The sequence below is a fragment of the Marmota flaviventris genome, chromosome 3, assembly GCF_047511675.1.
Source record: "Marmota flaviventris isolate mMarFla1 chromosome 3, mMarFla1.hap1, whole genome shotgun sequence".
Lineage (NCBI taxonomy): Eukaryota > Metazoa > Chordata > Mammalia > Rodentia > Sciuridae > Marmota > Marmota flaviventris.
The window spans coordinates 7,261,226-7,286,225 of record NC_092500.1 but is presented as its reverse complement, the minus strand read 5'-3'; the positions used below and the strand labels follow the sequence as shown (position 1 = coordinate 7,286,225).

At 43.3% G+C, this 25,000-nt stretch overlaps 1 protein-coding gene across 2 annotated transcripts in view; it reads left to right on the top strand.

Annotated features, from left to right (window-relative positions):
- The window catches only part of Mei1 (meiotic double-stranded break formation protein 1), a 75,146-nt gene extending 51,398 nt beyond the window's left edge, over positions 1 to 23,748 (top strand). Inside the window, exons 18-29 of one of the 2 annotated variants that reach the window (XM_071609438.1) lie at positions 247 to 522; positions 8,529 to 8,694; positions 10,554 to 10,658; positions 12,488 to 12,598; positions 12,878 to 13,062; positions 16,661 to 16,742; positions 16,931 to 17,106; positions 21,163 to 21,244; positions 21,716 to 21,822; positions 22,692 to 22,823; positions 22,985 to 23,097; positions 23,526 to 23,748. In XM_071609438.1, the coding sequence (XP_071465539.1) occupies positions 247 to 522; positions 8,529 to 8,694; positions 10,554 to 10,658; positions 12,488 to 12,598; positions 12,878 to 13,062; positions 16,661 to 16,742; positions 16,931 to 17,106; positions 21,163 to 21,244; positions 21,716 to 21,822; positions 22,692 to 22,823; positions 22,985 to 23,097; positions 23,526 to 23,571 (1,581 nt within the window). In that variant the 3' untranslated portion in view covers positions 23,572 to 23,748. Of the gene's footprint in view, positions 1 to 246; positions 523 to 8,528; positions 8,695 to 10,553; positions 10,659 to 12,487; positions 12,599 to 12,877; positions 13,063 to 16,660; positions 16,743 to 16,930; positions 17,107 to 21,162; positions 21,245 to 21,715; positions 21,823 to 22,691; positions 22,824 to 22,984 lie in introns of both variants that reach the window. The other variant, XM_071609439.1, reaches the window with a different exon arrangement.
- The last annotated feature ends 1,252 nt before the right edge of the window (positions 23,749 to 25,000 follow it).

The window sequence follows — 25,000 nt, the reverse complement described above, 5'->3', positions numbered from 1 at the left end:
GAATGCCATAAAAGTGATGTTGTGTCCTCAGAAGACATATCATGAGAACTCCTGTTATAAGGTAACAGTTGAGAACCACTGGTAAGCACTGTGGGGTTTTCTCCCCAGAGTGCCTTGGATGATTCAGTAAAGATCTGCTGCAATACTGAGATGCCTCTGCATTTTCCCCAGTCTTGTTTTTGGCTATGTTGAAGTCTTAGGTCCTCTGAAAGGTGTATTTACCTCCTTTCTTTCTTTTGCCTCCAGGCTGTGGTCAGTGCAATCAGAAAATTCTTGGAGGGAATCTCAGACCTGCACCTGGTCTACACCCACCACCCCCTTCTGCTCCGGTTCTTCCTTTTGTATCCAGAGCTGATGAGTAGATTTGGGCACCGCATCCTGGAACTTTGGTTCTTCTGGGAAGAGAGCAGCTATGAGGAACTGGATGATGTTCCTTCTGCTGGGCTGCCCACCCTTCCTGCCAGCTTAGCAGCCCTATTCCAGATGCTCAGAAGCAGCCCCAGCATCCTGCTCATTTTGCTGGTGGGTAATAGATACTGGGGTTGAACCCATTGAACTCACTCATTTCTGCATTCAGAAATGGTGGACTTCGGTCTCTGGGAGCTGGTTTACTGGCTGTTTCTGCCCACTTCTGGACTTTTCATTATCTGTATGTGAGTGGGAGGCTCTTTGTGCTTATAGGTACCTGGAGTCTATAAATCTATACCCTTTCCTAAGTTTGATGGAAATCTACACATTGAGAGGTGTGTTACTCTCTACTTCTCAGGGGATATAACTATAAAAAGTGGATCTCAGTCACCATTCCCTTCACTTCTTTGTCCTCTCAAGCAGATTTTGATAAGGGTTTAATGTCAAAGGATACCCTTAGGGCATGTAGATGGAGATGTCTGATTGCAGAGTTGGTCTCTTTTTTTCCGTGTTTCAACTCATATGATAATATGACATGTGTAACACACTTGGGCATACCTAGAATTGTCAGAACCCCCATTATGTTTTTATGATGAAAGATATTACTGTAATTCCCGTCAGGTATATCAGTTTTAGATAGGTAAATTGCTTATTGTGTGTAATTCCTAACATAATGGCTTTAGTTCCACCCTTTTTTCCTTCCACTCAAGAGAACATATTAAAAAAGAATTAGTGAGAATAATTTTATAGAAATAACTGCTGTAGTGTATATGTGTGAATGATACATTCCTTCCCTCAGCACTGAAGATTGAACCCAGGGGTGCTCTACCATTGGGATGTATCCCCAGCCCCCAGCCCTTTCTATTTTGGGGGAGTTGGGTAATGGGGATTGAATCCAGGAGCATTTTACCACTGGCCAACTTTGCCAGCTCTTTTTAATTTTTTAGAAAGGGTCTTGCTAAGTTGCTGAGCCTTGCCTCAAACTTGCAATCCTCCTGCCTTAGCTCCCTGAATGATTGGGATTATAAGCATGTGCCACTGCACCCAACTAAAAAAAAAAAATCTTTTTTTTTTTTCTACATTAAGATTTCGTCTCTGGCTGAGGTTGTGGCTCAGAGGTAGAGCGCTCACCTAGCACGTGCGAGGCCCTAGGTTCAATCCTCAGCACCACATAAAAATAAATAAATAAAATAAAGGTATTGTGTGCCACTACAACTAAAAAATAAATATTAAAAAAAATTTGTCTCACACCAGTCAGAATGGCAGTCATCAAGAATACATAATAATGAATGCTGGAAAGGATGTTGAGAAAAAGGAACATTTCAATGGATGTGTAACTGATGTGATTCTGCAATCTGTATACAGGGTAAAAATGGGAGTTCATAACCCACTTGAATCAAAGTGTGAAATATGATATATCAAGAACTATGTAATGTTTTGAACAACCAACAATAAAAATTTAAAAAAAAAAAAGAATAAGGCATCAAAAAAAGAAAAAGGAACATTTTTACATTTTTGGTAGGATTATAAATTAGTGCAATCACTGTGGAAATCAATATGGAGGTTCCTCAAAAGACTAGGCATGAAACCACCTTATGACTCAGCTATACCAATCCTAAGTGTTTATTCTAAAGAATTAAAGCCGTCATACTATAGTGATACATATATGCCCACGTTTATAGCAGCATGATTCACAATAGGTGTCCATCAATGGATGAATGGAAAAAGAATACACACACACACACACACACACACAATATGGAGGGTTTAAAAAATTTTTTTTAAGTTGTAGATGGACATAATACCTTTATTTTATTTATTTATGTGGTGCTGAGGATCGAACCCAGTATCCCATGCATGCAAGGCAAGAGCGCTACCACTGTGCTACAACCCTAGCCCCACAATGGAGTTTTATTCAGCCATAAAGAATAATGAAATCTTGTAATTTTCAGGCAAATAGGTAGAACTTAAGACCATTATATTAAGCGAAATAAGCCAAATTCAGAAGAAAATCAAGGGTCATGTTTTTCTCTCATGTGTGGAAGCTAGAGAGGAAAAAGGAAAAGAAAGGTGGTGGTAAAGGTAGGGATCTCATCAAAGTCATCAGAGGGGGGCTGGAGTTGTAGCTTAGTGGTACAGCACTTGCTTAGCACCACATAAAAAATAAGCAAACACATTGTGTTCATCTATAACTAAAAATATTTTTTAAAACTCAGAGATCAGTAAAGGAAAGGAGGGACCAGGACCAGGTGGTGGGAGGTGGGGAGAAAGGGAAAAATGCTGGGGAATGATATTGGCCAAACTATATTGTTATATTGTGTGCATGTGCAAACATGTAACAATAAATCCCATAATTACATACAACTATAATGCACCAATAAAAATGTGGGAAGAAAATTTTTTTTCATTTTGCAATACTGGAGATTGAACCTAGGGTTGCTCTATCACTGAGCTACATCCCCAGACTTTGTAAATTTGAATTTTGAGATAGGTTTAAGTTCCTGAGGCTGGCCTTGAACTTGCAGTCCCCTTGCTTCAGTCTTCCAAGTTGCTTGGATGACAGGAGTGCACCACCACACCTGGTCCCAGCCCTTTTTAGTTTTTATTTTGAGAAGGATCTCACTAAATTGCTTACGCTGGCCTCTAACTTACCATCCTCCTGCCTCAGACTCTGGAATAGTGCAGAATCACACCCAGTCTGTAATTCACATAATTTTTAAAAATTAAATTATTTGTACATTTTACACTTGTATTTAGTCAGAGATTGCTAGTTACAGGTCCCAGACTGATTATAGGATGCCAGTGTAGGAGACACTCAATTTAGAGCCACTGCCCTCAATACCATTTTACATACTCAGCATCCCAGTCCAAGGAGATCACACAACCCTGATAGAGAAAAATAGGGGTCCTTTGATGCTCTTGTCATTAACAAGATTTTCTTCAGTGGAGTGATTTTGGTGGCAATAACACTTTCATGTTATTACTCTATATCCTTAGTTACCTGTATCTGTCTATATTCTCTCTGTCTCTCTCTCTCTGTCTCTCTCTGTCTCTCTCTGTCTCTCTCTCTCTCTCTCACACACACACACACACACACACACACACACACACATTCCCACACATTCCCCACTCAGACTAAAATCTCAGCCTCCCTTCCTTGAGATCTGTTCCTTGTAGTCACACATATTTTAACTTGATAGGTGCTGTATTCATGCTTTAGACCATATTCTTCCTTGGAAGGAATAGGTTAAAAATAAGAACTCTAGTGCATAGGGGAGGAGGACAAGATGGGACTTGAGGAAGAGAATCAGTGGACAGAGCTAAGGTATTAGGTTTTCTTTGCCAGATGACATATTCAAGGTCAGTTCCTTGCACATAATAAGTGCTTATAAATATTTACTGACCTACTGAATTGTGTCTGGACAGATCAAAGTCTCTCCCCCTATTCCCTCAAAAGAATTCTGAACCTCTGAGAGATAATAATATGTGTGTATAAATATATAAATATAAATATATATTATATATATAAATATATTTCTTTTTAAACAGATGAAGAAATAGGTTTAGAGAGATTTTCCATGGTCAAAACAGTTGAAAATAGCTGGACACAGGGGTGCACGCCTGTAATCCCAGTCACTCAGATGGCTGAGGCAGAGGATTGCAAGTTCTAGGTCAGCCTGGGGATGTAGCTCAGTGGAAGAGCTCTTATGGATTCAATCCCCAGTATTAGAAAAAAAAATTAGGATTAAAACCCAGATTTTTCTCCTTATCTAATGTTCTTTCCAATACACTAAGCTGACTCTGACAAGGAGAGCTAAACTGATCATGAAGACAGAGGCTTCTCTGGGCTTCAGTTTTCTCCACCTAAAATGGAAATAACATGAGGATGAAGGAAGTGGTCTGTATCGTCTACTGTATACAGTAGGCCATCATTTGCTAGTCATTGACTCTGACTCTGAGCCAAATGAAGAATGTTCATCTTAGAAAGGCTAATTGAAATGCCCGTATAGCTAATAAGGGTCATGGTCATGACTGGAGCCCAAAGCTGATGACTTTTCACTAAATTAGATCCTAGAAATATCAGTGGTAAAAAAGAACAGTAAGGAACAACTCTGTTGACTATTCCAAATATATAATTCATACCATTTCTCCCCAGTTCCTAGCCACAGGAGGGGAAAAGAGTTTAAAAATATGTGTTGGTACCAATTTCTGTTTCTGAGATGGGTAATTAACAGCTGAAAACAAAGCTGTTAATTGCCACTGTTATCAATGGGTGGTCCTTCATGTAGGTTGTTGAGATGTGAAAAACAATGATGTCACAGAAGCTATGTGTGTTTCCTGCTTGGCCAACTCACCCTGGTAGGTCCAGTCTCAAGAAAGTTCTGGATAGCTGTGGGTAGCAAAGACTGCATAATGGGCCATGGTTATGCCCAGCACCTTCCCATGGACCTATGGTGGGGTACACATCTTCCCCTAGCATTCACTGTGGCCACCAAGAACCAAGTAGCCCCTTTCCTTTTGGACCTTTAAAATTTATTAACTCAGGGCTGGGGTTGTGGCTCAGTGGTAGAGTGCTTGTCTCACATGTGTGGGGCACTGGGTTCCATCCTCAGCACCATATAAATAAATAAAATAAAGGTATTGTGTTCATCTACAACTAAAATGTTTTTATTTTATTTATTCTAATTTGTTATATATGACAGCAGAATGCAATTCAATTCATATTACACAAATAGAGCACAATTTTGCATGTCTCTAGTTGTATACAAAGTAGAGTCACACCATGCATGTTTTCATACAAGTACTTAGGGTAATGATGTCCGTCTCATTCCACTGTCTTTTCTACCCCCATGCCCCCTCCCTGCCCCTCCCACCCCTTAACCCTATCTAAAGTTCGTCTATCCTTCCATGCTGCCCCCCACCCATTCCCATTATGAATCAGCCTCCTTATATCAGAGAAAACAATCGGCTTTTTTTTTTTTTGGATTGGCTTACTTCACTTAGCATTATATTCTCCAACTCCATCCATTTACCGACAAATGCCATGATTTTATTCCCTTTTAATGCCGAGTAATATTCCATTGTGTATATAACCACATTTTCTTTATCCATTCATCTATTGAAGTGTATCTAGGTTGGTTCCACAATTTAGCTATTGTCAATTATGCTGCTATAAACATTGATGTGGCTGTGTCCCTGTAGTATGCTGTTTTTAAGTCCTTTGTTTATAGACCAGGGAGTGGGATAGCTGGGTCAAAGGTGCAGCCAATATGGAAAGCAGTATGGAGATTCCATTCCCAGATTTCCAAGGAATCTCCATACTGCTTTCCATATTGGCTACACCAATTTGCAGTTCCACCAGCAATGTATGAGTGTGCCTTTTTCCCCACATCCTCGCCAACACTTTTATTGTTGTTTGTATTCTTAATAGCTGCCATACTGACTGGAGTGAGATGAAATCTTAGAGTGGTTTTGATTTGCATTTCTCTAATTGCTAGAGATGTTGAATATTTTTTCATATATTTGTTGATTGATTATATATCATCTTCTGAGACGTATCTGTTCATGTCCTTGGCCCATTTATTAATTGGGTTATTTATTTATTTATTTTTGGTGTTAAGATTTTTTTTTAAATATTTTTTTTAGTTGTTGATGGACCTTTATTTTATTTATTTGTATGTGGTGCTGAGAATCGAACCCAGTGCGTCACACATGCTAGGCAAGCATTCTACCACTGAGCTACCATCCCAACTGGGGTGTTAAGATTTTTGGGTTCTTTATAAGTCCTAGAGATTACTGCTCTATCTGATATGCGTGTGATAAATTGCTCCCATTCTGTAGGCTCTCTGTTCACTTCATTGATTGTTTCTTTCGTTGAGAAGAAGCTTTTTTTTTTAGTTTGAATCCATCCCATTTATTGATTCTTGATTTTAATTCTTGCTCTATAGGAGTCTTATTAAGGAAATCAGGGCCTAATCTGACATGATGAAGATTTGGGCCTACTTTATCTTCTATTAAGCACAGGGTCTCTGGTTTAATTCCTAGGTCCTTGATCCACTTTGAGTTGATTTTTGTGCATGGTGAGAGATAGGGGCTTAATTTCATTTTGGTGCATATGATTTTCCAGTTTTCCTAGTACCATTTGTTGAAGAGGCTATCTTTTCTCCAATATGTTTTTGATGCGTTTGTGTAATATAAATAACTGTATTTATGTGGGTTTGTCTCTATCTCCTCTATTCTGGTCTACAAGTCTGTTTTGGTGCCAATACCATGCTGTTTTTGTTACTATTGCTCTGTAGTATAGTTTAGGTCTGGTATAGTGATGCCACCTGTTTCACTCTTCTTGCTAAGGATTGCTTTAGCTATTCTGGGTCTCTTATTTTTCCAGATGAATTTCATTCTGCTTTTTCTATTTCTATGAGGAATTTCATTGGGATTTTGATTGGAATTGCATTAAAACTGTATAGTACTTTTGGTAGTATGGTTATCTTGACAATATTAATTCTGCCTATCCAAGAACAAGGGAGATCTTGTTAAAAAAAATTCATTAACTCAGATGTCTTAATTTCCAGCCCTTTTTATTTTTTATTTTGAGACAGGGTCTCATTGAGTTGCTGAGGGTCTCACTGAATTGCTGAGGATAGCCCCAAACTTGCAATCCTCCTGCCTCAGCCTCTAGAGTCTCTGGAATTACAGGTGTACACCACTATGTCCAGCTCATTAACTCTGATTTTTGAGGGCCCAGTTCTGTGGCAGTGGAGCACGGATGGCTTGTGATAGGGACCAGGAAACTGGTTTGGCCTTGGGCACCATGACCTTGGGCTACCCAGCCCTCCCCCAGACTTATAAAGTAAAATAATTAGATGAAATTATCTAGATTTTTCTCCCATTTTGTGATTTCTTTCCTAAGATGTTTTCTGTGTCCCTACAAATCAATAAAGTTTAAGCAGATCTCATCCCTTCCCTTCATTAATTTACAGTGTAGTGGAATTTGCAACTGTACTGCTTTCTTGCTAGGCAAACTAATTAATCTGCCCCAGTTGCCTAATTTGAAAAATTGGCATGACACCTAAGTATTGTGAGGACATAATGTACAAACAAACATATGGCTACTATATAAACACAGCTCAGCACCTGACACTATTAGGCCCTAACTGAGCAGTTACACTTAATATTATAGTTGTTTCTTCAGCGTCTGTGAGGTTTGTGAAGACCCAAACACAGATGCCCTTTGTTTCCACCCTTCCTTGCCTGCCCAGGGGTCAGCACATCAGTGTTTGTCTGGCAAGGTGCCCTGTAGCCGTGTTTCTGTGTGTTAGGAACTGTCCTCTCCACAGAGGAAGTCTGTGTGTGACCTTGGAATCATAGAACCCAGTCCTAACTATCCTGGCACGTTAGCCTGTCCAAAGGAATTGACTCCTTTGGGCTGGTAGGTGTCAGGAGCTATCAGTAGGACAGTTACTGGTGCAGCTTCTGACTGGTTGTGCACTTTAACATACACTCAATAAAATAACTCTGAAAACAAAACAAAAAGCAGTGTCCTTTCTCATCTTCTGAACTCAAGGCCTTACAGCTTGGGGCAGGGATGGGCAGATGCCACGGCAGAGAAGGGGCCTGACTTGGTCCCCACTTCCCTTCCTGTGCCCTGAATCTGTCTCAGCCCATCCTTTCGCTGGTGTGACATCTCCATCCCATCTCCCTCCCTTCTCCTTTAAGGCACTCTCAGATTCTCTGTCCTGAGAACAAAGTCTTCCTGACCCTAATACTTCCATTGCAGGAGGGAGGCATCCTGGAAAGCAGAAAGTTGGGCTTGGAGTCAGGAGACCTACATTCATATCCTTTGAGCCACTTAGTGATCTTGGGCAAATCATGGAATCTCTGTGAGCCTCCATTGGCTCCTGTTTGGGATGGTCTTAATAGGATGGATCTGTTTTCAGGATGGTGTGAAGTGTCAGTGCACCCAGTTGAGCTTTTGGTACAAAATAGTCACTGAGTAAGAGTTAGCCCAGCTTTGGTGACACTGTCATCCTGGATACTTTCCTGGCTCTTCTTTTCTTCACTGTCCACCTGTCCCTGGTCATGATGCCCTCTAAACTCTGGCTTCCTTCTCTCCTGCTCAGGACCTCGTCTATTCCAGCCCAGTGGACACAGCCCGCAAGGTACTGATGATCCTGAGGACCTTCCTGAGGAGGAATGAAGATGTCCAAGTGGATGGTCTCATCCGAGGCCACTTCTTGCTCATCCTGCAACACCTGTTGGTGGAGCATGGGGCCTCCCCGTCAGGAGGTCAGTCTTTAGGTGCCTTGGGTATGTTTTAACCTGAAAGCCAGCCAGGAATGGGCAGCTCAGTCTTGGTGAGGTGTGCTTTAGAAGAGAGAATCAGGGTTATTGCTGCAAAAGAAAAGTCAGGCCAGTGTGACATAATGTTCTAGGTTTAGTGTGTGTGTGTGTGTGTAACATAAGTGGGTGTGTTTGGTGTGTGCATGAATGTCCCTACCCTTCACAGCATGTGCTCAGAGCTGTTTGTCTCAATAATGGCAGCACCCAGTGGAAAGAAGAGAGAAATCTGGGAGAGGATGGAAGCCAGCAGTGCCCTGGGAAGGAGTTGGATCTGTGATATGTTGGAAACTCCTAGTAAGATCCAGGATAGTTTCCAAGTCTGGAATGGGACCCCTGGAGTCAAGGAAGCTCAATTTTTGGTACATTATAAAGATATTGAAAATTGGGATGGGTTTGTCTTTCCTATTTTTAGAGAGACTATATATTTTTAACCAAATTTCTGAGCCATCAAGACAAAGTGGGAGAAGATTCATGATGTATTTGGTCCAGTCCTGACTGAGGACTGGGATTTAGAGGTAGATTTAAGAGCATCCGAAGGACCTAATTCTTTCTTTGCAAGGAAGAACCAGACATGTCTAACTGATAATACTGCAGAAGAACCACAGATTTAGTGGGAATGTATAGTGGAAAGGCCATAGGCACAGAATTCAGATGTGGGTTCAAGTCTTGGTCCTATGTCTCAGTCTGTTACAGCTATTATTACAGAGTACCATAGACAGTGACTTAGAAGTAACTTAAATTATTTCCTCACAGTTCTGAAGGCTGGGAAATCCAAAATCAAGTTACCAGCAGACTTGGTGTCTGGGGAGGCTCCACTTGCTGCTTCATAGACATCTTACTGTGTTCTCACACAGAGGCAAGGGAAGGAACTTTTTGGAATTCCTTTTCTAAGGGCACTAATCCCATTCACAAGAGCTCTGCCTTATGACATAGTCACCTAACAAAGATCCCACTTTCTAATACCATTACACATTGGGATTAAGATTTCAGCATAGCCAGGCATGGTGTTGCATGCCTGTAATCCTAGTGGCTCGGGAGGCTGAGGCAGGAGGATCATGACAGCCTCAGCAACTTAACAAGACACTAAGCAACTCAGTGAGACCCTGTCTCTAAAATACAAAAAAAAGGTGGGTTTATGGCTCAGTGGTTAAGTGCCCCTGAGTTCAATCCCTAGTACAAATGAATGAACAAGCAAATATTTTAGTGTAGGAATTTTGTAGGTCACAAACATTCAGACTACAGAACCTTGCCCTTCTCTAGCTGTGGACCTTGAAGAGAAGAAAAAAGCCAGTTGGCCACTGTGGGCCTCAATTTCTTAACTGCAGAGTTGAAATAACAATATTTGCTTCACATTTTTTTTTTTTTTTGTATCGGGGATTGAACTAAGGGGCACTTGACCACTGAGCCACATCCACAGTCCTTTCTTGAATTTTTTAGACACAGGGTCTTACTGAGTTGCTTAGTGCCTTGCTAAGTTGCTGAGGCTGGCTTTGAACTTGAGATCCTCCTGTCTCAGCCATTTGAGCCGCTGGGATTACAGGTGTGAGCTGCTGTGCCGGCTTCACCTGGTTTTTAATGCATTAAATGAAATAATGAATTTCTGGTACCAATCCAGAGTTATCACTCGGTGTATCTGTTGCCGTGTCCCCCATGAAGAAGGAAGAAGTGGCAAATCCCAAGAAACCACCTGATCCTTTGGAAATAGAGAATTCAGCCTCTGATTCAGGGCTGTTTATGGCAGGGTAAGATATCTGACCTTCAGGTGATCTGAGCTCAGAGTCCTGACCAGCCCTGCTTCTTAACAGCCTCGGGGAACCTGCCGCTGCTGCTGAGCCTCCTCTCTTTGGTACAGCTGAGGAACAAATCAGAGCAAGAACTGGACAGCATGGCCATGAAACTGCTTCACCAAGGTGCCTCCCTGCTTGGGACAGTGCCAAGGGCCCAGGGCTAGACCTACAGTATGCTAGTGTTCTCTTCTTCCTTCCATCCTTTCATTTCTTTGGAAGAAGCTAGCAGCTCAGTCTGTCCCCAGGGGATTCTTGCTGAGAGATCTTTTGGGGGTTCCTCTGCTTCTTCTCAGGGAGTGTTTGGGAAACTCCCTCACCCCCATCGCTGGCCAATACCTGTGTTGACAGGCACAAGCTCTGTAGTAAGGAAGGCCCAGGCTTGCATGTCAGATCAGTCACTAGCTATGTGGTGTTCGGCAGTCACCTTACTTGTACCAAACCTAGGCTCCTCCTAGGGAAGATAATGATACTTCCCTGATGTTGAGATTAGGAATACCTGGTCTGATAGATGCAGAAGGCCACATAGTGCTTGGCACATGGTAGGTCTTTAACAAATACTAGCTGTGTCAATTCATGTTTCCTGGGACCAAGTCAGCTCTCCACCTCATCGCACAGCCGACTCAGCTCTGATGACCCCGCTCACAGTTCTCTAGGTGTCTTTCTTACACACACCCTTGTCCTCATTGGAACCGTTTACTGTTCATGAATGCAGTCATTGATTCATAGGCAGCACCTGCAGGAAGAATTGTTGAGACAATTGTTTGAAATTAATGGAAAAATGACTTGTTTTCCATGTCTGTAGACTCAGGCTTGGGCTATAGGGGAGGAGGGGACACTTTTCCTGCCAGAGCATAGTCCTTGTCAAGAGATGATCAGTGTCAGGCTCAGAAAAGGTCTCTGGGGATGGCTGCAGACCCTGCCACTGCCTGGTGCTTGTAATCACTACTCACCTGTCTGACCAAGGCTACCATCAAGCTGGAAGGAGATCTGTGTGTAACAAAAATAAGCCTTCAAAAGGGCCCCTAACAAAAAGGAGTAAGAGGCTGAAATCTAGGTGTGATGTAGTAGCTATTTATCTGTAATATTTATCTGTAATCGAGGACTTTTATTTGAGAGCACTGGGAGGAGAGGACTATGGTTCAAGAGGGGAGATGACAGTGGGGAGAGACCTGCTTGTTGGGTTGACCACAAGCCAATGAGAAGTCAGAATGTAATATGGCTGTTAAAAGTAAACAAGAATTTAGTAAGGTATAGGGAGATAGGGAGTGGTAATTCCCAGGAGGAGAAGGAAATGTTCTATAGATGTCTACTCTTCAGTGTAATATCTGCTCTGTTAAGGGATGGGGAGTGCAGAAGAGGACCTAATCTTGCCTCAAGAGATTACAGGTGGATTTGTTGGGGAGGTGAACTTTGAGCTGAATCTTGATTGCTTACTAATAGTTAAGGAGTTAGCCAGAGGGAGGTGATATGACAGAGAGGATATGGCAAGAGCTGGGAACTGTGCATGATTATGACAGAGTTCCCATGGGAAGACAGTGTGCTCCATTGTTAGGAGAATTGGGAGGCTAGATGATCTCATGGAGCAAGGACTCATGCTAAGGTGATAGGTTGGCCTGGATGACCTCTAGAGACCCTTGCATTCTGGAGTCTGTGACGGCATATACACAGTTAAAGGATGCCCTTGACTAGCTCCACCTGCACGGTCTGTTCTGGCTAATCTGCAGCTGTGGGCAACATCCCTGGGTTATTCAGGTGAAGGGTGTGAATATACCTTCAGGTTTGTCACTTTCCACTGGCTGAAATGTCAGGAGCACTTAGTTTGTGCTTGCTCCCCAAGACTGAAGTCTGAAATCAATAGTTGTGGGCTCTCATCTGTGAGAAGTGTGACTGCTGGTGTGCATTAAAGCCACGGACTACTGCTCAGTAGGCCACTGGAGACTCATTTCTTACAGTGAGCAAACTGTGTGGGAAGTGCAGTCCCAATGATGTGGACATCCTGCAGCCTTCCTTCAACTTCCTGTACTGGAGCCTGCATCAGACCACGCTCAGCAGTCAGAAAAGAGGTGCAGGGGCCCAGGGGGGGACAGCGAAGAGGAAGGGTACTGGGCAGTATTTGTGACCCTCAATTTTTTTGTCTTAAAAAAATAACTAGGGGTGTGTGTGTGGCTCATGGTCATAGGTCCTCTCTGGTTCTGAGAACCTGTGGTTTTCAATGATTCTGGGACTCTTAGGGCCTCATGCTAATTCTTTTGTTTATTTTCATATGCTTGAAGCCTCACTAGGTGCTGAACATCTGGTGCTCCTGTGTAACATGTGGCCCTTGCCCTGCCTTTCCCCTATAGCTGCTGCAGTGCTCTTGAGCACCACAGCTCTGATAGAGCTTCTGGAGAAGATGCTGGCACTAACCTGGACAGAGATGGGCTCTCCCACCTGGGCAGAGGCAAGCTCTCCCAGGACTGCACTGCTGTGCTCTGCCTGGCTGCTCACCGCCTCCTTTTCTGCCCAGCAACACAGTGGCAGTTTGCAGGTTAGTCTGTCACTCCACGACTTTGAGGCATGGGATGGCACTTCAAAGAAGTAATGAAAAGCCTGAATTCTGGCCCCAACTCTCTGGCTTCTTAATTGTGTGAGCTTGGCAAGGTACTTAACTACTTCTGAGTTTGTTTCTTTACCTACAAACTGGTGCAAAACATCTCACAGTTGCTGTAAAGTTGATTTAAATTAATCTTTTTAACACACACGAATCATCTACATGCCAAGCTATATTCTTGGAACAAGAGGAATAAAAAAGGAATATAGCATTTTCCCTATGCTTAAGGGACTTGTAGTTCAAGCAAAGCCTCAAAGTAAGAAAGATTATACCCAGTGAAGATTATGGAGAAAGACACTCAAGGTAGAGTATATGTGGTAAAGACATGAAGCTGCACAAAGTTAGGACATAGGGTCCATATTTGGAGAGAAGTAAGGTGCTCTCTGTGGCTAGAATGTGAGTAGGAGAATGTGAATGGTGTAGGTCAGATTGGACAGGGAGCCAGGAGCCAGCCCATGACCTTGAAATGCTGAAGGGCAATCTGTGAAGTGCCACACGTGGTTAGCTGTCTTTGTTAGTGTTCCGGAAGGTGATACAGATAATGGAAGAGCAGTGGGTATATCCACAGGGCACCTCTGTTTCTCCCTGCCTCTCTCTCCTGTGTCTTGTCATCACATGTGCAACTCCCCAGAGGGCTGCTTCACATTCAGGTATCTCCCCAAGGCTGGCTGCTCCTCCCAGACAAAAATCATCCTGGCTCATGGGGTGGTGACAAGCTGCAGCAGATTTATACTGGCAGACCTTGAAGGTTGTTGCATATGGTTGATTTGAGACAGGAATCTTTCCCTGGGACCTGCACCTTGCCCATGGCTCTGCCCTGGCCCTCGACTTACACCTGGCCAGTCACCTGTGTTCCTCTGTCTTTACCACATATACTCTATCTTGATCTGATCATCAGTCCTCGCCCCCTGTGTGGCCAGTTTACCATCTCCTGGTTAGCAGCTCATCCTCCACTGTATGTCCTGTCATCTGTCCTCACTCTCTCTAGACTCCTTTGGCAGTTTTTTTTTGTCTTGGCTTGGCCCTCTGCAGCCTTACTCCTGTCATTTCTACCCTTCTTTCCTGTCCGCTGGTCAAGTGTGTATTTTTTTCTCATTAGCTCTGCTCTTTCACATCTCTATAATTATGTTGGTACTGGGAATAGAACCTAGGGACACTTTACCATTGAGCTACATCTCTAGCCCTTTTTATTTTTTTGAGGCAGGGTTTCCCTAAATTGCTGAGGTTGGTCTCAAGTCTGCAATCCTCCTGCCTCAGCCTCTCAAGTTGCTGAGATGACAGGTGTGCACCACTGCACTCAATTTCATTTATTTATTTAAAAAGTTATTTTAGTTGTAGATGGACACGATACCTTTATTTTATTTATTTTTATGTGGTGCTGAGGATCAAACCCAGTACCTCACAGGTGCTAGATGAGTGTTCTACCACTGAGCCACAACCCCAGCCCTACATTTATTTTTAATACACTTTATTTTAGGAACAGTTTTACATAGATTTGTAGAAAAATCAAGCAGGTAGTACAGAGTTCCCATATAAGTTTTTATATTAGCATGACATCTCCATATTTTTTTAATATTTATTTTTAGTTGTAGTTGGACACAATTATTTTATTAATCTATTTTTTGTGGTGCTGAGGTTAGAACCCAGGGCCTTGCACATGCTAGGCAAGCACTCTACCACTGAGCCACAACCCCAGCCCTCTCCATATGCTTTTACAGGTTGATTCTTCTGCCAAGAACCTCCTGCTTCCATCAGCCAACAGAGAGTTTTAAGTTTTTTTTCAGTGCTGGGGGTTAAACTCTGGGCCTTGTGCATGCTAGACAAGTGTTCTACCACTGAGCCAGCCCAACAGGGATTTAAAAAAAAACTTTTTAATTAATTTTTTAAAAAATTTATACATGACAGTGGAATGCATTATAATTCATATTACACATACAGAGCACAATTTTTCACATCTCTGGTTGTATACAAAATATATTCACACCAATTTGTGTGTTCATACATGTACTTTGGATAATGATGACCATCACATTCCACCTTCATTTCTAACCCCATGCCTGCTCCCTTCCCCTCCCACCCCTCTGCCCTTTCTAGAGTTCATCTATTCCCCCCACGCTCCATCCCGCTACCTCACTATGAATCAGTCTCTTTATGTCAGAGAAAACATTCAACATTTGCTTTTTTGGAATTGGTAACTTCACTTTGCATTATCTCCTCCAGCTCCATCCATTTACCTGCAAATGCCATGATTTCATTATCTTTTATTGCTGAGTAATATTCCATTGTGTATAAATGCCACATTTTAAAAATCCATTCATCTACTGAAGGGTATCTAGGTTGGTTTCACAATTTAGCTATTGTGAATTTTGTTGCTTTAAACATTGATGTGGCTGTGTCCCTGTAGTATGCTATTTTTAAGTCCTTTGTTTATAGACCAAGGAGTGGGATAGCTGGGTCAAAAGGTGGTTGCATTCCCAGTTTTCCAAGGAATCTCCATACTGCTTTCCATATTGGCTGCACCAATTTGCAGTTCCACCAGCAATGTATGAGTGTGCCTTTTCCCCCACATCCTCACCAACACTTATTGTTGTTTGTAATCTTAATAGCTGCCATTCTGACTGGAGTGAGATGAAATCTTAGAGTGGTTTTGATTTGCATTTCTCTAATTGCTAGAGATGTTGAACATTTTTTTATATATTTGTTGATTGATTGTATATCATCTTCTGAGACGGGTCTGTTCAGGTCCTTTGCCCATTTATTGATTGGGTTATTTGGTTTTTTGGTGTTTAGCTTTTTGAATTCTTTATATTCCCTAGAGATTAGTGCTCTATCTGATGTGCTTGTGGTAAAGATTTGCTCCCAGTCTGTAGGCTCTCTGTTCACCTCACTAGTTGTTTCTTTTGCTGAGAAGGAACTTTTTAGTTTGAATAAGAAACTTAAATAAGGAACTGCTTTGTGTCAAACTGTGACATAGCCAAGCAGAGTAGTAGTTCCTGCCCTTAGGCAGCTTGTGCTGAGAACAGTGTGACATTCAGTGCATGTTCACCAAGGTTGATCCTCAACTTTCCCTTACAGTTGCTCTGAAGGGAGGATGCAGGAGGTGTAGTCTTCATTTCATGAAGGAAGAAAGTGAGGCAGGCTGATAAAGGCGGAGTGACTTGCCAAGACCACACAGGAAGTGGCAGAGCAGGGTTTTGATTTTCATGTCTAACTACAAGTCTTCTGAGTTAGGTGGGTGGTGGTAGAGCCAGAGACAGAACCACAGATCAAGCTAGTGAAGTCTCTCTGGTGGAGGAGGCCATTGAAGATAGGGGAGATTTGGGAGAATAGTTAGTTCTTTAGATACAGGCATGATTTTCCTCCTTACACTCCTGAAGCCAGGTAAGTCTGAGAAGACTCTGCATGGCCTTCTCTGTCCCCTTACAATGCAGAGGGTATGTATGTGGTGTGGGGGGTGGGAAAGGTATGGGGTCAGACTATTTTCTGCCTAGGCTCCCAGAACTGGGGCTTAGCCTTTTACCTCCTGCCCTGCCAGGTTCACCAGACACTGTCCGTGGAACTGGACCAATTATTGAAGGCCCTCAGCTTTCCGAAGAAAAAGCCTGCACTGCTGTCAGGTGTGGGCCCTGGAGTCTCCATTAGAAAATGAGCTTTTCCTCTAGATTCTGAGATAGCCCCCCCACCCAAACCAGCCTGTGGTCACTCCATAATTATCTCATCAGTATTGTCTCCTCTCCTGTGACAGAGTTGGGTGGGATGTAGGGAAAGAGGTAGGAACTGGGTGTGAGGAGTCTTCTGCTTTTAGCTGCCATCTTACGTTTCCTGCGGACAGCACTGCAGCAAAACTTTTCCTCTGCCCTGGTGGCCCTGGCACCCTCAGGGTCCCAGCCACTGCCAGCTCCTGAGGATAATATTCTAGCTCCATTGGGAACATCACAAGTGCTGGCCCTGGTGATTGGACTACAGAACCTCCTTGTTCAGGTAAGGCCCTTGCTGAGTGGGACCTTGGCCGTGGGAACTGCTTCTCTTAGGGCAATAACAAGAGGGGGTGTTGCCTGTCAAGAGCCTGGTATTCTCAACAGGTCCTGGAGGGTGGTTGGTTGAGACTTTTAAAGCTACAGTGACAGAAATGAAGCATAAATTGAGCTCCTGATTAAGAAGTCCAGGGGTCACAAATGGCCTCAGGCACAGCAGGGTCCCAGAGCCTCAGACAGTGCCATCAGAACTCTGCTTCCATCTTTTGGTTCTGCATTCCTTACTGTCAGCTTTGACCTCAAAAGGATGGTAGGATGAGCAATAGCAGCTCCAGGCTTATATCCTCTCAGTGGAAAGAAACTTTCTCTTTCCCAGAAGTTTTTAGAATTGAGTCTCATTAGCCTGGTGTGGGTAGTGCACCCATCACCATGGCCAGGATGTGGATGTTCTGATTGGCATGGCCTGTGCCTTCTCCTGGAGCTGGAGTGTATGAGTGTATGGCCACCTCTTCACAGCCCACATGGACTGAACCTGAAGGAAAATTGTTACCGGAAGAAGGAATAGATCTTGGGCAAGCAACACAGATGTTCACCTCAGAAGAATGTTTTATAGTTCAGAGTCCTTGGAGATCATTTTTTATCCAACCATTATATACTGAGCCTCTCCACTTAGTATCAGGACCTGTGAAGGATGTTGGGGGTCCTGGGAGTGGGCCCTGTGTTTGGTTAGTTAGGCTGAATCTTGTCCTGTGTTGCATCTATGCACAAGGCTCTGGGCTCTTCAGGGATCACATAGCTATCATGACAGGCACTCAGCTCTCTTGTTTTAGGTTTTTCCATTTTCATACTAGTATCCCCCACCAGAGTGTGAGAGCCTCAAGGACAGGGACTTAGTCTGGTTCATCTTTGTATCTCTTTTCCCTTTGGGGGGCTCAAAACTAGTTAAGAATTCAGGAGTTTGATGAAAATTAATATGTCAGCTTTATTTGCTGATAAACATATAGTGAAGCATGGCTGGGACTTGAATTAGAATGTTTTATTTTGTTGCCGGAAATTTCCAAACATTCAGCAAATATAAGAGAATTTTATAATGAACACCCATCCACCTACCACTTAGTCTCTACCATTAATATTTTGCTATACTTCATCATATCTATCCAAAATGAACTTTTAAACCATTCTTTCTCCTAGCCAGATGAGCTGGCTCACAAGAGGGAAAAAAATGTGCTGCATTACGGAAACGTAGCCAGCTGGCCACAATCTTAAGAGTTTAAGTTTATGGGAGCAGGAACTTTAATTCCTTAATTCTGAGTGGCACTTAATTCAGGTGTTAAGCTAGCATCTTGTCTGTTAGATAAGTCCCTCCTTAGTGCAAGAAATGCTTTTTATCTAATAGGGAGGGGGAAATGATTCCCTTATACATGATAAGAACGTAGAGCTTGGCACAGAATTGGCATCAAGTACTGTTTGTTGAATGAAAAAATGAGGACACATAAAAAACGATATAATTCTAGACATTTAGGCACTCCACAGATTGTAGGAAACACATAAAGCCAGTCCCACAATAACCCATTAACCAATGAATGGATTAATCACCTCCCCAAAGTCCCATCTCTCAAATACCATTATCAAATGCCTTTGGGAATTAAGTTTCCAAAACATGAAATTTGGGAGATAAATTCAAATCATTGCAGAGCTCTTTCAGGCTGGCTTCGGATTCAAATCTAGCTGCTACATTCCTGGGGAAATTGGGTAAGGGGAAAAGGGTAGGTCTGCCTAGAGAAGAGGCAGATAGCTTTCTTACTCAGACTTGTCTTTCTGCTTTGGGTGGGAGTGGAATATGTTGTTATAAGATTGGTATTTCAGGAGCTAATTAGTTTTATAGACTTGAATGATCTCAGGATCATTTCGACAGGAGCAGATGCTAATGTCAGGTTAAGGATTCTATGAGAGTAGGAGGTGAGGAGGATGGGAGAGAGAATACAGTGTGCTGAGTAGCCTGCTCTCTACAAGGCACTTGACCATCATATGACTTCTTTATAAAGTGGACATGGAAATAGTCCCAGAGACGTTAAGTAATACACCTGTGATCAGATACCTTCAGGTCAGGATTCAAAGGTAGGTCTTTTTGGTCACAAAATTCATATTCTTTCAGTGTCCCAGGAAGTACATCTTGGTAACAGGAGCTATTGTTATTTGAGCAATAGTCCCTAGTTTTCCTAATGCCCAGCCCCCTGGCTCCTCACCCACCATCTAGGGATTGAATGAATGCAGGGTTAATTAAAGTGGCAGTAGGGCCAGAGCTCCTTATCAGGTGAGAAAACTGTGGCATGCTGACCTATGGCTGTATATAGTCTTGGGTACCTGGGAAAAGGCCAGAATATATATATATATATATATATATATATATATTTATTTTTAGGCGGACACAACATCTTTGTTTGTATGTGGTGCTGAGGATCAAACCCGGGCCGCACGCATGCCAGGCGAGCGCGCTACCGCTTGAGCCACATCCCCAGCCCCATCATTTCTTCTTTTAAAATTTTTAAAAATTTCAGTTGTAGATGAGACTTTTATTATTTATTTATTTATATGCAGTGCTGAGAATTGATCCCAGTGCCTCACATGTGCTAGGCAAGTGATATACCACTGAGCTGCAACCCCAGCCCCTAATTCATTTCTTTTTATTGTTAAATTATATTCCTTTATATGGCTATATTATATTTATTTATTCCACATACTGATGGACATTTGGGATTTCCAGATTTTTAGCATTATAAATGAAGTTGCTTTTAATATTGAAGTACAAACCTTCTCCTTCTCCTCTCCTCTCCTTCTTCTTCTTTTTTTTTGGTGCTGGGCATTGAACCCAGGGCCTTGTGCATGCATGCTAGGCAAGCACAGTACCAACTGAGCTATAACCCCAGCCCCTGAAGTACAAATCTTTATGTGGATATATGTTTTTATTTCTCTTGGGTAAATACCTAGAAGTGGACCTGCTGGGTCAAATGATGCAATAGTGTTCTATTGCTTTGTAACAAAATACCATAAACTTAATGGCCTAAACATTCATTTATAATTTCACAATTCAGTAGGTTATATGTTTGGGTAGGCTTAGCCAGGTTCTCCACTTAGGGTTCCACAAGGCTGAAATCAAAGTATTAACTAGGCTGGGTGCTTATCTGGGACAAATGGATTCATCCTAAGGGACTTCTTTCAGCTCTTTAAGGTTACTCAAATTCTTTCTCACAGGGCCTCTCCAGCTTCAAACCAGCAGTAGCACATTGAGTCCTTCTCACACTTTAACTTGCTGATTCTTCTTCTGTCATCATATAGACAACTCTGCTTCTAAAGGGTTCATGTAATTAGTTTGGGCCCATCTGAACAATCTCCCTTTTTCCATATAATAAAATCACAGGAGATCATCTGAGTAAAAGTCATGGGCCATCTTAAAATTCTGCCTACCACATAAGGTAATTATGTTTAACTTTAGAGGAAACCACCAAGTTGTTTTCCAAAGTGGCTATACCATTTTACCTTTCCAATAAGAGTTCCAATTTCTCCACATTCTCACCAACACTTGGTATTGTCAGTCTTTTCAAGTTCAGTCATTGGTGAGTATGTACTTGTATCTCTTGATAGTGTTGTTTTGCATTTTTCTGACTGATGATCATGAGATTTTTTTCATGTGATCATTAGCATAAAATTTTGTTTGATGAAAGGTTTCTGTTTTTGAAAAATTGGTTGAAACCCACTCGCCTAGATAAACTGTGGAGTCTTCCAATGTCTGTAATATGTGAATCTCTCAGTAGGGCCCAAGGTCCATCTTCTTTTCTGAAACAAAATTCTGTCTTGAAAAAGGCATTGTGCTCTGTTTATGGGTGATAGATGAAGACAAGAATTCTTAATTATCTACATGGCCATATCCCAAATCTTAAATTCTGAAATCCAAATAACTCTTGATTACCAAATGTTTTTTTTCTTAGTTAACACCAAAACCTATTGGTAGCAAAATGTGACCCTAATTCCTATTCTTGTTTTTGTTTTTTGTGTTGTTTTGCAGAAGGACCCTCTATTGTCACAGGGCTGTGTTGGCTGCCTGGAGGCCTTGCTTGACTACGTGTATGCCCGGAGCCCAGACCTTGGTAGAAATCTTCCTCATTCTATGATGTTTCCCTGGGGGAGATTAGAGGAGGTCAGCCCTTGCTACCTTTCTTTCAAAGGCTTCCATCCCCTGTTGTGTAATTCATACTCATCTTGTTTAATTCTTTTAATAATACCGTAAAGGTACTATCATACCCTTTATAAACATGAGAACACTGAGGTTCAGAGAGGTCAGGTGACCTACCCAGCCATGGTCTCAAAATGCTCTTAAATGGCAGAGCCCTTCCTGTTGCCTGCCTCCCACAATCATGGGATATACTGTTTCACTGAGCCAGTCAGAACAGATGGATAGATAGCTCAGGAAAGAAAGAAACCTGTTGGAGCAGGCTGTCCAATGGCCTGCCTGAAGCTGGGTCACTAGGAGAAGCTTATCACTAGGACAAGTGTCAGCCTAGTCCTCAGGGCTTTGGAAAAGCAGCATTAACCACCTGGGGGACTGGTTTTGCCTGCAGCGCTCCATGTGGCCTCCCAGCCCTGGAATAGGTTTTTGCTGTTTACTCTCTTGGATGCTGGAGAAAATTCCTTCCTTAGATCCGAGATATTGAGGCTTATGACACTGGTAAGTACAGAAACAATGGCCCTATGGTCTGAAAAATGTCATGAGCTGGGTGGTGCTGAAGAGACTTGGGACATTTGTTTTAGGTAACCCTTATCCTCAAATAAGGCAGAGGGGCTTAGTGGACCTTCAACTCCAAGAGGCCTCCTCACAGAATTCCTTTGAATATCTAATATCCTCACCCCAAAGACCCTGATCCTTTTCTCTTATTTCTGTCACCACATGCCAAGTCTGCCGAGGATGTCAATGAGCCAAAATCTAAGCTTCTAAGGGTTCCTCCATCTAGAGAAGGAGATAGACAAATGAAGAGTTGAATATGTTTTGTGTGGTGGAGTGGAAGAGATGCTAAGTGCTTGGCATATAGTAAATGTCCATTGAATAAATATCAAAGCAGTGAGTCTATGAATGATAGTGAAGTGGATCTACAAAGAAATCATTGGTTGGTATGGGAACACAAAGAAGAGAGTAACTGCTTTTATAGGGTGAAGGTAACATTTTATCTGAGGCTTGAAGGATTAATAGGCAGAGAGGAGGAAGGTATTGAAGGTATTTCAGGTAGTAAAATGAGAACACCAGATACAAAAGCAGGCGGTGGTAGGTTATGGAAAATGCACAGTTCATCTTGGCCATTAGTGTATGGTGCAAAGCTGGGGGAGGAAGGAGGCAAGGCCAGAGGGTCAGTTAGGGAAAGTTGCCTCAGGACCTCAGTTGCTTCATTTACCTCACCCCTACCCACCAAAGCAGCACTCTTGAAGGCAGGGTTCTATGGACTTCAAAACAGGATCCCCAGCTCATTGCCCAGTGCAGCAGGGCACCGGAAATGGCATTTCCTCCAAATCACTGGGTATTTGGGGCTTCTCTTCCTGGGCTAGTTTGTGCGGTACAACAGCAGCAGTGTCCTCTCTCATGAAGAGGTGGGTCATGTTCTGCAAGTTGCAGCTTTGGCAGACCTATCTACCCTCTCAAATACCACACGCAGAGCTCTTCGTGACTTCTTCCTTCAGGTGGGTGGAAATTGGATGACATGCAACCCCTGTGGGGCTCAACCCTCAACACCATCTTTTTGGAGGTTGGATCTGGCTACAGCAGCCCTTAGGAGGTCAGAAGTACAGGGGGTAGGGGATGTTTAGAGAAGTCCTACCTTCACTACCCTCTTCTCCCCTAGGTCCAGAGTATGGGCCTCCTGATTAATCACAGTACTACCCAGACCCTACAGGCCTCCTTGGAGGGCCTGTCCCTCAGTGCCTTCTCAGACCACCCGCTCCCGCAGGACATGCTGTATCCTTTCTTGCATCTTGGAGCTTTGGCCTGGGCAAGGTTACCCAAGCTATGAAGGCTGTGGCCTCATGCTTCCCTCTTCAGTCCAAGTGGAAGAGCTGGTGATTGGCAAGTCCCTTAGAAAGCTAGGGTTGTAACAGTGGTCAGAGGCTCCTTGGGGAATTGTTGAAGTGCTCCAAAGACATTGTGGTGTAGGAGGTGCTTCCCACCCCCACCCCTGGCAGACTCCTTGGCTCTTTTCCCCTCCCACAGAACAGTTATAGTAACTACTTAGCCCACATATGCGGGTCCCTGTTCTAGAATTCATGCCACTATTTTTAGGAGCATCTCTGCTGTGATCATTCTAGCCCTTTGGGGGGCCCTGGAATTGTGATTCCCCACAGTTGGCTCCACCTTTCTGCTGTTCTCCTCTCATGTTTCATTACCAGCTGCTTGGGAGGGGTGGCTGTATCCATGTCACACATCAGAGACTGAGCCTCAGGACTTGATGACCCAGAAACTGAGAGAAGTGAGACCTGGAGACAAAGGGCATAATTGGGGTGTGGGGAAGAGATAATTGCTGTCATTTATCTGAAGCCATTTACTTCACTGTGGAAATGGAATCAAGAAATAAAATCATACACCCATACCTGCATGGACTCTCCAAAAACATTTAACTGTGAACTTGTCTCCCTGGAGCTGGTTTCTCAGCTAGTTGGATAGTGGATTATTTCAGCAAAGGATTGATGGTTTCCTCAGGGAGAGAGAGGCAGATTTATTAGGGCAATAACACCTCAAGGAGCATCTGCTGGGTGCCTCAGTTGTACCCATAGTACATCAATTAGGTCACAGCTATCTTCTGGGCTGTCCAAAGGCCTCTGCAATTGGGGCTGCTGCAATCCAAGTATTCTGAGAGGCGCTTCACCTTATATGGAGAGGGATATTAATTCCCAGGCGGGAAGGTCAAATCCTCAGCCTTCTTAGCTGAGCTAAAGTGCTCCAGCCTTAGCCCTTCCCTGGCTAAAGTAGGAAGGACCCCTCAAATCTTTTCCCTCCAAAGCTTGTTTTATATACTCATGCGAGCAATTCTTATTTACTGTGTGCACTTGGCGCTTGGCACGTAGTCTGCACTCCCTAACTCTGCCTGCTTCTGTTTTGAACTCAGCCCAGCCTGGGCCTCCGGTTCCCTTCCCCCAGGCGAGAGCCCCAGCGCAGGGATCACACGCAAAACGGGCTTAACTCCGTCCTAAATGGACCGACGCAGAACGTGGTTTAGAGGTTGGTGGTCTAGAGAGGTGACCAGGTTCTGCTAGTTGCTTGAAAAAGAAGAAAAAAAAAAAGTGCTAATTACAAACCATTAAATTGATCTTGCGACTGGCAGTTTAAAAATAAGGTCACAGGGTCTGGGATTGTGGCTCAGCGGTAGAGCGCTCACCTAGCATGTGCGAGGCGCTGGGTTCGATCCTCAGCACCACATAAAAGTAAGTAAAATAAAGGTATTGTGTCCATCTACAACTAAAATATATTAAAAAAAAAAAAAAGGTCACAGATGAGGAAACAGTTTCGGGAAACGCGCATAAGTCTCCCGGCTCTCAGGTGTTAGGCACCAGTTTGCTGACACGCGCTTTAAGTTGGGCACAGACCCCACCTGCAGCTTAACTTCCTCCAACTAACAGCTTTAATCGAGAGCGCCCAGGGTACCCATCCAAGATGCAGTGAAGCAGGGGCGGGACGCGGGTAGGTCAGGACCCCCTCCAGCTGACACGTCCCGGCACCTTCGCCCGGGTAAGGCAGGGGCGGGGCCGGAAGTTAGGTCACCGGAGCGCGGCAGTCGCGGCCCTCACTCATTGGCCGCGAGCAGCGCGGCGGGCGGGACTGTGTTCCACGGTGCCTACACGCCGCTTGCCGGGTTCTCCGGAGTTGG